Source organism: Amblyomma americanum, chromosome 8 (assembly GCF_052857255.1).
Source record: "Amblyomma americanum isolate KBUSLIRL-KWMA chromosome 8, ASM5285725v1, whole genome shotgun sequence".
Taxonomy (NCBI): domain Eukaryota; kingdom Metazoa; phylum Arthropoda; class Arachnida; order Ixodida; family Ixodidae; genus Amblyomma; species Amblyomma americanum.
The window spans coordinates 96,439,690-96,453,980 of NC_135504.1; the positions used below are offsets into that span (position 1 = coordinate 96,439,690).

Below are 14,291 nucleotides of genomic sequence, written 5' to 3' on the forward strand. Positions count from 1 at the left end.
CTCCTGTGTTCGCTTAGCTAGAGCCAGGGTACGGTACGCGCAGAGAACAGGCAAGTTGTGTGCATGGCATGCTTTTTAGCAAAGATATGTTGGCACAAGTACATGCGTCGATGTGCTTATGTTGCCAAGCTAGAAGATTGCGGACGAATAAAGCGGGGACCGGATTCACAAGTACACTCGAGAAGCCACAGAAAGCACAAGAAATACAATGTAGACAGACGCGGGGAGACTGTTCACTAGAGAAGATGTCTTGTAAAAATGTTTTGACGGCAATCATGGATCGATATTTCTGCTTATTGCTTCTTTTATGTATTAGTATTGGGTAACGGATTCAGCCACAGCATTCTGGCTTACTGTGCAGCATATTGAGACCAACCAGCGGTTGCAAGTCGTTTAAGACCCGAAAAATCAAAGACGCCTTTATTCCCGAGCACAGGATAGAAACAACAGCGGAGGCGTTTACACACACTGACAGTCCACAACGACAAAGGTAAAGAATGCGGCATGAGAACCGGATTTGAGGAATAGCCGCGTTCACTCCTGTTCATCGTCACCACTATGCCACACGCATGGCCATTGCTCAGTCCTTCACTGATGGCCGCACGCTTCCTGGCAAGCCTTCCGGGTTTTGAAACGGTTCTTGTTCCCTCCGCAGCCTCCGTACACAAACATTTCGCACTTCTTGCTGTCCTTACGGTAGTAGTACATGGGTTTGGAGCTGAAGCATGGACCACTGTCAAAATCTAGGCTGCACGCTGGGTTTCCGGCTGCAAGGTGAAAAACAAAAGCAAATGGTTAACACATTGTCAGGATTACTATCGCATTAAAAAGATCCTCGCATGATCCGACAGCGCAGATCTTGAGTAAGATGCCAGAATGCCACCAGCTACTGCATAGCCTGCATTCTTTAGTAACATTCATGCAGTCGGATACCTGCACTGCACAGTACTGCAAGAATGTTTAGTCGGAAAGCCATACACAATGCATGCGACCTTGAGTTAAAGTTCCGAGCATAGGCGTTCGCAATGGAAATAAAAAAAATGGGCTCCTAGGGAACGCGAAGATACCTTCTCTCGGAGCTTCACAGCTCAGTTTTACCTACTGAACATTTCCTTAATTTCAGGCGATCAGCGGGCCGTAGGGAATGAATTTGCCGAGTAACATAAGGTGCCCAAGGCGCTCTGTTTGCGACAAACTGTCTGCTCAGTCGCTGAAGTTCGATATGTGCTAATCACAGCTGAGGATGCGTGTTTCAGTGAAGCTGTGTTTCTCTGTTGTTACATATCTCAGTTGCGTCAGTACTCGTCATTAGGACCAAATGCAAGACCTCTCTCTCCAAGCACGAAGAACACTTATCGTTGTAACGTTACCCAGACAACTTGCAGCCTAGTTATTCCTCTCCAGAAAATTATGCACTATAACCGCTTGATGTAAGAGCGTAAATCGACGTCCGCATACTGAGTTGGGATAAGTGCAGATATAGCAATGATGGTGACTATAATCATAGCGGGTGGCGAACTCCGGCTCAGTCGGGACTTGCGCTATTCTGAAATCAAAACTCCGTTTTACCGTGGTTACCAGAATGCATTTGCTTGAGAGAGTACAAAAACATGCGTACCGTCATTTGCCAGTCCAATGTGATTCTTTTCCTCAACCACGTACTCTGCTTACCACAACCAATAAAGTTACAGTTGAACTGATTCACTTACACCGAGTATTGGACGTTGTTGAGGGCGAGGGCTCGACGGTCGTCTGCTTTTCCGCAATCTCAGCGCCACGGTGTGGCTTCTTCTCGTGCGTGTCCTCGTGGTTCTCATCCACGTTCCATCCTTTCTCTTCGTTGGAGTCACCTTCATAGCAGACTTGCTCTAACTTTGGACCACACCAGTACGGGTCACCTGCGCGCAGCGACACACTAGTATCCTATACAGACACGCCTTCCTAGTCATTCAACAAAACTGCCTGCTTTTCGTTTAATGATGCCTTCATGCTATGCGGCGGATAATAATAAAGCAACAGCACCTAGCCCCATATGTCGCTCTTCTAAATTTAGTCAGTATCAAAAAGGAGCATTCATGACGACCAGAAGTCAGCTGCACCGGGTTTGCTGCGGCACAGCGTGCCACAGCTCACCCAGTGCATGCTTATAATTTCATTTTGTGGGTAGCTTTTTGTTGTTATGCCAAAGGAGATTGAACAGCGGACTATTTTCCTGTCGTGGAGGAATTATTTGTGGCCGTCATGGATGTGGGCGAAGCTTCTCAGAAAACTTAAACTGTATCTGGCCATAGGCTGACATTGCAATGCAGCTGGATTGCGGCCTGAACAGGTGTAGCAGAAGAAAATGGCGCGACAAATAACGAAGGTCTGTTACTAATGTGTATAGAGAAGTTGAAAGCACCTCTCTTTCAACAGAAGTTTTTACCGGGAAAGTTGCGTAAAAGCAAACGCCAACTCGCTCATTTCATCACTGTTGCTGAACTGAAAGCCAATGTTTAGAATTCCTGCATTTTACCAAAAATGCTACACACAATGCATGCGTAACGTTTCCAGAACTAAGAAATCAATGTCCACGGAAGCTTTCAAATGTGCGATATATACGCAGGTTTCGTAGAATCATCAATATTCTATGTAGCTTTAAGATGAGCGAACTTTACTTTAAGCAAGCGCTTCACTCAGGTCAGCTTAGAATTGTTCTTGTGGTAGATTACTGCACAAAGATCAGTCTACAAACTTGATAAACTCGTAACGTGACGTAAGCTCTACAAAAATAGGATGTCTATTTGAAGTAGCCGATGTTTTAAGGCGATAGCCTTTAATGACTAATACTCGCGGTGAGCGTCCGTCTGTTACATAGCCCCTTAGGTTACGTGACCTAGGTGCGGTGACCATCCGTCCGTTACATCACAACCTAGGTCACGTGACCTAGGCGCGGTGATCATCCGTCCGTTACATCACTACCTAGCTCACGTGACCTAGATGTGGTGGCCATCCGCCTGTTACACCACCATCGAGTTCACGTGACCTAGGCGCGGTGACCATTCGTCCGTTGCATCACCACCTAGCTCACGCGACCTAGGTGCGGTGACCATCCGCCTGTTACATCACCATCGAGGTCACGTGACCTAGGCGCGGTGCCCATCCATCCGTTACATCACCACCTAGCTCACGTGACCTAGGTGCGGTGACCATCCGCCTGTTACATCACCATCGAGGTCACGTGACCTAGGCGCGGTGCCCATCCATCCGTTACATCACCACCTAGCTCACGTGACCTAGGTGCGGTGACCATCCGCCTGTTACATCACCATCGAGGTCACGTGACCTAGGCGCGGTGACCATTCGTCCGTTGTATCACCACCTAGCTCACGCGACCTAGGTGCGGTGACCATCCGCCTGTTACATCACCATCGAGTTCACGTGACCTAGGCGCGGTGACCATTCGTCCGTTGCATCACCACCTAGCTCACGCGACCTAGGTGCGGTGACCATCCGCCTGTTACATCACCATCGAGTTCACGTGACCTAGGCGCGGTGACCATTCGTCCGTTGCATCACCACCTAGCTCACGCGACCTAGGTGCGGTGACCATCCGCCTGTTACATCACCATCGAGGTCACGTGACCTAGGCGCGGTGCCCATCCATCCGTTACATCACCACCTAGCTCACGTGACCTAGGTGCGGTGACCATCCGCCTGTTACATCACCATCGAGGTCACGTGACCTAGGCGCGGTGACCATTCGTCCGTTGCATCACCACCTAGCTCACGCGACCTAGGTGCGGTGACCATCCGCCTGTTACATCACCATCGAGTTCACGTGACCTAGGCGCGGTGACCATTCGTCCGTTGCATCACCACCTAGCTCACGCGACCTAGGTGCGGTGACCATCCGCCTGTTACATCACCATCGAGTTCACGTGACCTAGGCGCGGTGACCATTCGTCCGTTGCATCACCACCTAGCTCACGCGACCTAGGTGCGGTGACCATCCGCCTGTTACATCACCATCGAGTTCACGTGACCTAGGCGCGGTGACCATTCGTCCGTTACATCACCACCTAGCTCACGTGACCTAGGTGCGGTGACCATCCGCCTGTTACATCACCATCGAGGTCACGTGACCTAGGCGCGGTGCCCATCCATCCGTTACATCACCACCTAGCTCACGTGACCTAGGTGCGGTGACCATCCGCCTGTTACATCACCATCGAGGTCACGGGACCTAGGCGCGGTGACCATCCGTCCGTTACATCACCACCTAGCTCACGTGACCTAGGTGCAGTGACCATCCGCCTGTTACATCACTACCTAGCTCACGTGACCTAGGTGCGGTGACCATCCGTCCGTTACATCACCACCTAGCTCACGTGACCTAGGCGCGGTGACCCTCCGTCCGTTACATCACTACCTTGGTCATGTGATCTAGGTCACGTGGCGCCACGCTCGCGCCAGCTGCTCTTCTCTGTCGCGAAGTGCATTCAAGCGCGGCAAATTCAAAACAGTGTAATGAGTCGCAAACGGCTTTCGCCTTCCAGCAGTTAAGGAATATCTGAGTGCCTCCAACGAATTTTTATTGCACTCTTGTTCGCTTTCTTTAAATATTAACGACAATACACGGCAGAAAACACCGGCTAATCCGTCAGAAATAAAGCACGCTTTGCAATTACAACTCTATTACCGTTTATAAACAGTATTTTCGGCAGCAGTTCTAAAACGAGAGCTTCTAGGCACCTGTAAAAAAAAGCTTTGCAGGAGGGGAACTTCGTTCTCAACATACATGCAATATTATGCGATATGGACGGAACGAGGGTGGCGCGAACGAATAGTTTAGACAGGCATCCGAAAGGCGAAGGCAATTGCGAGGACTTCCCAAAGACGTTCTAGTTCCGCTTTCCAAGCACATGTTCTGGATAATGCATGCATTCCCTTGATTTTATTTCGTTACCGTGGTTGCTGGAACATCCGCCCTGACCATTTCATAAGCAGACCGTGTTTGATTGTGCATCGAAATGCCAACCTCCAGCATCGCGTGCGTGCGTGAAAAACTGAGCGAGTGTGCGAGCGCGCGCTTGATTTACACCCCATTAAGTTTCCAACCGCATTCACTTCACATTTTTGTTTATAAAAACTGGAAGGCGTATCTCGCGTTGTAGTCGGTTTATGAGACAGTTGTGCTTACTCGGAAAACAATACAGAGAGGGTCGTGATACTGCATAAGAGAAAAGTGCGTTGTCAGCGTACGACAATACAGATGAGCATGTCTCTCTGAGCACGCTCGTCTTCGTACGAGTGTTAACAACTCTGAGGGACACAAGTGTTCTCCACTCCAAAAAAAGGGATTGATTCTAAATCGCTCACTTTATACTATGATCCTGATCGGAGGGCACGAAAACACATATAAGCAAACACTTTATTCAGAGCCTTGTGTTTTTTTATGCTTCTGGTTTGCGTCCTTAAATACGTTTGCCTTTCGTAGTTTTCAGGTGTTAGTACAGCGTCGTGTCTCTCGTTCGTGCTTCTATGAGGTCGTACCCTTCCAGCTGTTAGAAAAATTATCACAGACCTCCCTGTTGAAATTCATTTTAGAGTCGTACTTACCCGATCCTTTCTTGACTGTTTCCTTTGTAGGCTTTTTATTGTTGTTCGCTCCTTGAGAAACACATATGCAGGAAAGAAAGCGTCACAGGCGGGGAACCGTTTTGCAGAAGGTTAGAAAAGCGGCACCTTCAAGCGAATTTATGAGCAAACGTCAAGCAGTCTTTACGAGTAATCCCAAGAAGCATCTTAGGAAACACTAAGCAGAGCAAGCCCAAAGCAGCGGCATCACACATTCGGGTTCCTGCTACAAACAAGTACGCAGATTTTGTTGACTAATTAGGAAAGCGTGGTTCTTTCACGTTGCTATTTTTCTTGAAACCAATCGATGGATAGGATACGCAAAGTGACAGCGTGCACACCAGGACAAGTTCCCGCATGTCAGAGCACAAATCTTCTGCAGTTATCGCTAGAAATTACTTTGCTCTGTTTATCATGTTTCGCCATTGAGAAACGTCATCGAGCAGACCATTGCGGAATAACATGCGCTAATAGAGACAATGCGAGCAACAAAATGGTACCGACTTCTGCTTTGAAGAAACCAGTTTTTTGGTGTATCGCTTACTCTATAGAGCGCAAAAATGAGTGATAAGTAATTCAACACTGAAAACAGTGAAAAGGATGAATCCACATTGCCGCTAATACTTGTTCAGAGCTTATCCGGAAATACCTCGGGAAATGAATTCCTCGGTGGGGCCTGTAATCAGAGGATAATAAAAAAATTGTAAAGTTTACAGATATATATCGCTATAGGAAGAGCCACGGCAGTGCTTAAGGATAGAGTTTAATTTTGCTATTAAGCCGCAGAGCCGCCGGTAAATAATTCTAAGAGCACATTATGATTCCAGATGGAAAGGGAATAAAGAGATCAAAGCTGATCATTGAAGGGCGCTTTGTTTACCCTGAATTCGTCATAATAATGTTCATTGCTGACATAACACTAAACTGCAGAGGAGAAGTCATTTTATTAAATTAGTAAAAAAACGCATATAAATGTTAACGCAAGTATAGTTGGAATATGATAAAATGAATAGCTTTGCATGCTACGCAAGCATCGCAATCAGAACAAGCCGATTTCGTTGAAAATTTAGTGGCTTAAGGATGACTAATATTTTGGGAGGAGTCGAAGGAGCATCCGAATTCCTAAACACTGCTCTCCGTCATTCGTGTCGCGAAAGTTCTATTAAAATCTCCTCGAGTTTCGCATTTTCGTAGTGTCAACATGACAAGGCTGGACAGAGAGGTAGTGGCGAACACTAAATTTCATGTAATTGGCAATGTTTCATCGATGCAAGCAACTTTTTTTGCCCTTTGGTCGGAAACAACTTTGGTCGCAAACAATGCCGTGATGGGAGGCCGGGCCGCCACTGCTGTTTAATATATTAATGTCAAATAAAACCGAACTATGCTACATAGACCTATTAGGTGCTTCTTGGGACTAATAATAATAATAATAATATAATAATAATAAGCGCAAGCGCGACGCAGTAAAAACAAGCTACTTCAAAAAAGAAAGTTCCTGAATGAAGTGTTACCCTTTTTCTTCTATTGAACGTGTTCGCGTTCAACTATTCTTACAACTGACAAAAAGTCAGCATTTGAAAAAGCAGAAGAATAAGAGCCAGTGTATTCAAGTGTTGTAAAGGGACAATAAACTGCGTCAACGAAAAGTGTATTCTCGCTACCGCCCATTTCTCCGCCAACGCTGGCATCTACAGCCGAATTGCTACCTTTCAGCACGTATTCTGAAACAAACAAAACAAATCAAATGAACATAAGGCTTACCGCAGATGACACCAACGCTTGCTAGAAGCCACCACAGCGTCTTCACTGTCTTCCGCATAGCGACTACATGCACGTTTGCGATTTAACTACCGCTTCCAGCGGTAGTACGTGTGATCGACCGGCGTAGTGACGCCGAAGAAATGTACTCCAAGAATTCAAGGCGCCGTCAAAAGCGTCTCTTCTCTGTAAACAGAACGTACTGGTATCCAGAACTCCACGGAAGGGCTTCTGTCGTCAAACTTTTATTCCCCTTTGTGGTATCGGTAAGGCTTCACAAGCGTTGAGCGTTACATTCTGAGGAATTTATAAGCTTTGTTTTGTATCTGAATTGCGCTAAACAAAAGAACGACCAAAAAAGAAATGCTTCCGGATGGTTCTGTTCAGAACACAAATGCACATCAGCAAGAAAATCGCTGGCCGTTTTTACAGCTTCTCGCAGCTGACAAGCTGTGTCACTCCTGTTACGTGAGGTATAACGTGCTATATATCATGAGGTAAAGCGCCACCCAAGCAGTTGTACAAGGGTTTTCTGATTGCCTTCTTTTTTACCGCTAGCTCATACGAGCGCACCGCAGCTGCCACTGGCGACGGTGGCGCCGCCTTTTTTTACGGCTTTTCAATACGAACTTCGCTGAAACCGAGTCCCGGAAACGCTGAGAACGCTGCCGCGTGTTCCAAACACTCATAAATCGTCGACGTTTTGAACGGGAGAAGGCAGGGTGACTTCAACCCCAGACAACTTGCCAGGAATTCCTGCTCGTAACAATGAAAGCATTGCTGATTGAAACGCGCTTTTTGTCATCTTTTTCACTTTATTTTTGCCTCCTGTAGCAGCCCGCTAACGCGGGCTAAATAAAAAACAACACTGGTAACGCATCGGCGGTAAAGCAGTGAACGATCATTTGTTTTTGTTTCTCGCGGTTGCCGCAATTAAAGTTTGTTGTGACGTTGGGCTTGTTACTTGACGAATTCTTTACGGTAAAACTTGCCCTTAAGCCGCCTCGGTGGCTCTGTGGTTATGCTGCTCGGCTGCTGACCCGAAAGACGCTGGTTCGACCGCGGCCGCGGCGGTAGCATTTTGATGGAGGCGAAATGCTAGAGGCCCGCGTACTCTGCGATGCCAGTGCACGTTAAAGAAGAACCCCAGGTGGCCTAAATTTCCGGAGTCCTTCACTACGGCCTCCCTCATAGCCTGAATCGCTTTGGGACGCTAAACCCCCAGAAACCAAATCAACTTAAAATTGTCCTTTAGAGCCATGCGGTGCTTGGTCGTTGTAGATGCGTGAATGAGCGGCAATTTTTCTTTTGTGTTTACTGGTAACCACTTACAATGCCTTTATTGCACAAAACTCTTCACACCATTGAGCTTGTTTTGATGTGTCAGTAACATACCTTCCATAAAGAGGGCACTTATTTACTCCCAATCATGTTGGCTTCATTCCGTGTAAATAAGAAAGTATTATCCTGCGATCTCCGAAATAGCCTCAGTTTTCACAAGGGGGTCCTAAAAGGACATTTACAGCTCTTGCTTCGAAAGGGGCTTAGCATTGATGTGATTCACAACCGCGGGTGAGGTAAGGTAGAGGTTAGTGTTAGTAACAAAAGTTATTAACTGCTTTCGGAGGCAACATTTGGAATGTGTTTAGTAAGCTCTGGAAGTATATGACACCCTCAGTGATGGTTCCTATGATGCAAGAGAAAAAATAGCAAAAACCTAAACTTAGTTGCTAAATCACCACGTAACACTTAGCACCCGTTGTTAGTAAACTATATCCATCATTCACTCCTAGTGGTTATGTTGCTCGGCTGCAGGTCCGATAGACGTGGGTTCGATACTGGCCATGGTGGTCTAATTTCGATGGAGGCGAAACTCTCGAGGCCCGTTTCCTATGCGATGTCAGTGCACGTTAAAGAAACCCAGGTGGTCGAAATTCGCCCTTCACTACGGCGTCCCACATACCCTTAGTCGCTTTGGGACAATAAACCACATAAAACCAAACCAAACCATAATTCCCTAAAATCTGCTATTAGTTATCTTAACTTACTCAGAGGAAGTGAATAGGGCAACAGGGACGGGAAGTTTATGCATATTCGAGGAAATGATGTGGTTACCCTGGGCAAAAAAATTTATTGCATGGTGACCAATAAGCGATTGTGCGGGACACAAGTTCAGTGTCCGCACAATTTACGTGACAGGACTTATTTTTCTGGAGATATGAAGAAAAATGATATTAAAATTTAGGCTCGGTTATCATTGAAATTCCTTAGTACTATAACTTGGGCTCGCTGTGTCAACAATTGTGTCAGTATCCTCCGACGAGCGGCTCACTTAACTGATTAGGACGGTTTGGCGCAGCATGTGTGGTTTGAAGTGGAATACTAATTCAAGCCGCATTGCTAGGCTAGCGTAGCGTGGTAGCAAATACAAATACGTGGCTGTTTGATTAGGCCTACGGGGTTTAGAGCCCCGAAGCGGCTCAGGCTATGAGGGACGCCATACTGGAGGGCTCCAGGTTTTTTCGGCGACCTCGAGTTCCTTAGCGTGCTCTCATATCGCACAGTAAACGGGCTAGGCCTCTAGCATTTCACCTCCATCGAAATGCAGCCGCCGCGGCCGGGATCGATCCTGCGTCTTTCGGGTGAGCAGTTGAGCGCCTTAACCATGAAGCCGCCGAGGCGCGTGGATATATGTAACTGTTACCTTAAGTAGAGCATTTATTAGCAAAGAAAATTGCAGTGAAGCGCACAAAAGTGGATTATAGGTGTTACGCCACCACTGGCGGATTCCGGCAACTGTCACTGCACTATCGGTTCATCGATTTCTCCATAAGGCCTATTTTGACGGCAATGGGCACATAGCATCGGGGAACTGACCGCGTCTTGTTGACAGTGCGCTTGCCGAATTTTTTTTAAACCCTTGTTGCCAGAGGTTGGTATGCAAATGAGCAAGCACGTGCCAAGATGCTGCCTGTCGGACAATTGGGACACGCGTTCTGCGTAAAATTACTGCGCCGCAGTGAATAACGGCACATTAAGGAGTTCTTTTTTTTTAATCGAACTCTAGAGCCTGAAAAGCAATTTCAAAGTGACGGGTCGAGATGAAATATTGTCACATATAGTTGCTACACCCGACTACAAACAGCTGCATTTCATCGTCAATCCGTTTATCATATAATGGAATATACGTGTCATTGTCATTGTCATACGCGTCATTGTTTCGACACTGTTATGCACAGCACTAAAGAAGAGATGAGCATGAGCACAAAAAGAGAAACCAACGATAAGCACCGTTGAATTGAGCAGGGTGCCAATGACGATGGACAGACTAATATATGCCATCCGTGTCGAGCGGACAAGCATGGCGTACGCTTCTAGTGATTCGTTGTAGTGATTATAACTATTCTCAGGTTCTTTAAAAAAACACACGCACGACAAAATGCACTTGGGCAGGGTATTTTGAGGTGCACAAAAGATCCTCGGAGGATTTGTGAACGCGGTGCGTCGACAGCGGTGCGTCGCACAGCGGAGCGCGCTGCGCGTGCCAGCCCAACGTTGCGCGTGTGCACTTGCGAAGTGTGTGTGCGAGGCGACGGCGACAAAGAGCGTGGCGAGCACGAGGAGCGGAGAGCTGACGTGTCAGGAAAACGAGGTGTAAAGGAAGGCAGCACAGCGGAGGTCGGGTGAGTCAAGCGTGGAGGTGGCAGCCGTCGGACGTTGGGTCCGTGCTGCCGTGGACCTTCCTTGGATCACTAACGTAAGCCTCCTCCGTCCCTTTCAAGCTTGGAGGTTGCAGCCGATGGACTGAGGGTCCGTACTGCTCAAAGGCACTCTTGAATAGCCTATTTTAAGCCTCTGGCGTTTCGGGGCCGCCATCAACGGGATCGGGCTACGATTCTCCTGCTGCTGCCAAGTTCTTCGGGCTGTTTGACGGAAGGCCACAGGAGTCTCCTCCTGTTCTTCTCCACTCATACCACCACCTGGCTCCCTTGCGCCGCTTTCTTCGACGCAACGCCAGCGACGCATCGAACTAAAACCAGCCGCGTCCGCCCTGTCTGCAAGGCATCCCCGCTTCACCTTAGACGCTCAGTACGTGGTGAACTTTATTTCTGTAGTGTTGTATGCGTGTTAAGTGTGTTTTTCGTGTTTTCGTTTCGCGTCGGCTCTTTTCCTTTCAAGTATAAACACGGCTTCGTTTTGTTTTGTTTTATCTCTTTGTTCTGTTCTACTCTTGTCCGAATGTGCACGCGATAGTCTTCGCTTTCCGAAAGTCGGGGACGCGCTACCGATTCGCGACAATTGGCGCACGCGCGACAGGACGGAGCTGTTTAACTTAAATTGGGGGATTTTTTAAGAATAAGGGAAAGATGAGCCTGCTAAAATAGTTAATTGAGTTAGGGAAAGAGCTGGGTTTAACGACGCCGAGCTGCGCAAGAGGTTGTCGCTGAGCAAGAGAACGAACGCGCTACACACGCAGCCGAACACGAGCATGCCAAGGCGCAAGCAGAAGCCGAACGCGAGCATGCCAACGCGCAAGCAGACGCCGAACGCGAGCATGCGAAGTCGCTAGTACAGGCTGAAGAGCGTAAACGGCAGCTTCAAATAAGGCTCGCAGAAGCTAATGGGGGTAATTGACAACCCACACCGGGGCCCTCAGCAGTGGTTAGCCTACACAAATTGATCGCGCCATTCAACAATCGCCGGGATGTCTTGGATGCATACCTCAAGCGTTTTGAGCGTATCGCAGAAGGGCACAGCTCGCCCAAGGAAAAATGGGCTACAGCACTGAGTATTTCTTTGACTTGGGAGGCTCTCTGTGTGTTCGGTCGACTGGATTATGGTAAGGCAAAATTAGCCCTCCTCCAACATTTTTGGTTTACAGCAGAAAGTTATCGCGAAAGGTTTAGTGAAAGTAAGCCGCTAGATACAGAAACAGGCAAGCAATATGCGGTATGCTTGCTCAGTCTTTTCGATCGATCGGTCGAGATGTCGGGAACGGCCACAACATACATTGATTTACGTGACTTGGTGGTGTCCGAGCAGTTCATGAGGAACTGTCACAGTCGTGTGGCGATTTTCCTTCAAGAAGCGGAGTGCGGGATTCTGGCCAAAATGGCTGAGCCAGCAGACAGCTTTCTAGACGCCCAACGGAAAAGAAACTTTGTTCGTTCAAAGAATCGTTCGAGGTGGGCATCCCGAGAGAAATGGATGTTCCATCAAATAGACAGTCAGGAAGGTGCCGCCTTTGTAACCGACCTGGACATCAGGCCAATGACTGTCGCTCTAAGCCAAAACACCTTTATTGCGTTTATTGTCGAAAAACAGAGCATGATGTAGGTTCCTGCTCAAGGAAGCATGAAAACCAGAAGCAATCGTTCTATTGTGTTCAGCCAGAGTGTGTTACGCCTAAAACGGTGTCCAGAACAGCAGGTGGGCTTGAATCAGCTGATGTTAAGGTGGTGGTCGGACTTGTCCGGAAAAAGACTGCAGACGCACAACACACCCCTGTCCTAGAGGGAGATCTCCGAGGCCTACCCGTACATGTTATACGGCACACGGGGAGCAATACGGTGGTTGCACGGAGAGCCCTAGTTCCTGACTCAGCTCTCACCCGTTCGGGATCTACGGTGTTCCGTGTTGATGGCAGTAGTCTGGAAGTTTCCGAGGCCGAAGTCTATATCGCTTCCCCTTATTTCACTGGCATGGCCCTGGTAAACTGCATCGTGACACCATTGTACGGTGTCATCATTATAAATATATCGGAGGTCCGTGAGCCTACTAATCCTGATATTAATTGGAAGAAATCGGAGAGCGTTGCTAAATTATGCCCTACATAGTCAATTACGAGGTCGCCAGTGAAACTGGTGAGGGCGAGAGCCCAAAAGTTGTGTTGGCTGGAAAGGAAGATTCCGGAGGGAAAGTACTGATTTAAGCGTTGGTCCCATCCCTAGTAGCACAAATTGTTGCTGAAACATTGTACCAATATTACTTTTTTAGGTTGCACCAACGTGGCTAGCGTCCTCCTTTGGCCATGTCAAGACAACATACATGCAGAAACATTGCTGCGACGTTGTCTACAACATTGCATCCATATTTAGCATATGTACAACATTGCAGCAAAGTTTCATCCACATTCACAAAACATTAAAATCAAACATTAGTCACGTCGCCACAACATTCAGGGGACATGCTTGTGCAGCACACATGCAGTTCATACTAGACGAAGTTCCATAAAATATGCTGCACTAAAAGACAAGACTAAAGGAGGGCATGTAGAAACATTGTAGCTGCAGTTTAGTATTCTTTTTTAGGGCAGTTCTTTTTACATAATGCAGTGTTCTCAGTAAAATGGCAGGAAGCAGTAAAATGATAGCTAGTTTAAAAAGGTGCTTGGGCTATAAGAGACGCCATAGTTGAGTTCCCTGCATATTTTCAACCACCTGAAGTTCTTTAATGTGCACTGACATTGCGCAGTACATAGGACATTGCATTTTGCCTCCATCGGAATGTGGCTCTTGTAGTTCGGATTGAGCCCACATCTTCGGGATCAGCATCCAAGTGCCCTAACCACAGCTGCAGGGTGGTATGTAAAGTACACTTTGCTGGAAAAAAATATATTTATCATGAACAAGTTTTTCCTGTCAGTTATGAAATATAAAACGCATGAATAATGCTTTTCTGATCTCAACCACACTTTCATACAAAGTGGGACAAGCAAGGTGTAATTGTAGCAGAGAAAGGTTTGGTTTGTGGGGGTTTAACACCCCAAAGCATCTCGAGCTATGAGAGAGGCCGCATGAAGGGCTTCAGAAATTTCAACCACCTGGGGTTCTTTAACGCGCACTGACACCGCACAGCACACAGGCCTCTGGAATTTCGCCTCCATCGAAAAGCGGCCGCCGCAGCCAGGA

At 47.4% G+C, this 14,291-nt stretch overlaps 1 protein-coding gene across 2 annotated transcripts; it reads right to left on the reverse strand.

Annotated features, from left to right (window-relative positions):
- Nucleotides 1-406: 406 nt before the first annotated feature.
- Nucleotides 407-7,636, reverse strand: LOC144100566 (uncharacterized). Of its 2 annotated transcripts, XM_077633471.1 has the most exons (5): nt 7,384-7,636; nt 6,269-6,295; nt 5,602-5,652; nt 1,710-1,898; nt 407-767 (listed from the first exon to the last, which is right to left on the reverse strand). In XM_077633471.1, exons 1-5 carry the CDS (start codon nt 7,439-7,441, stop codon nt 589-591), a joined length of 504 nt encoding a protein of 167 aa, XP_077489597.1. In that variant the 5' UTR covers nt 7,442-7,636; the 3' UTR covers nt 407-588. The 2 variants fall into 2 exon arrangements, with proteins under 2 accessions (XP_077489597.1, XP_077489598.1); XM_077633472.1 differs by lacking the exon at nt 6,269-6,295 and having other exon boundaries at nt 7,384-7,635.
- Between the last annotated feature and the right edge of the window lie 6,655 nt (nt 7,637-14,291).

What these genes read in the sequence shown, in the direction of transcription:
- LOC144100566 (XM_077633471.1), bottom strand. Translation starts at nt 7,441, where the DNA reads ATGCGGAAGACAGTGAAGACGCTGTGGTGGCTTCTAGCAAGCGTTGGT. An exon ending in AAGCGTTGGTGTCATCTGCG is followed by an intron (nt 6,296 to 7,383) that starts GTAAGCCTTATG and finishes CTCTGATTACAG; the next exon opens with GCCCCACCGAGGAATTCATT. An exon ending in CGAGGAATTCATTTCCCGAG is followed by an intron (nt 5,653 to 6,268) that starts GTATTTCCGGAT and finishes GTGTTTCTCAAG; the next exon opens with GAGCGAACAACAATAAAAAG.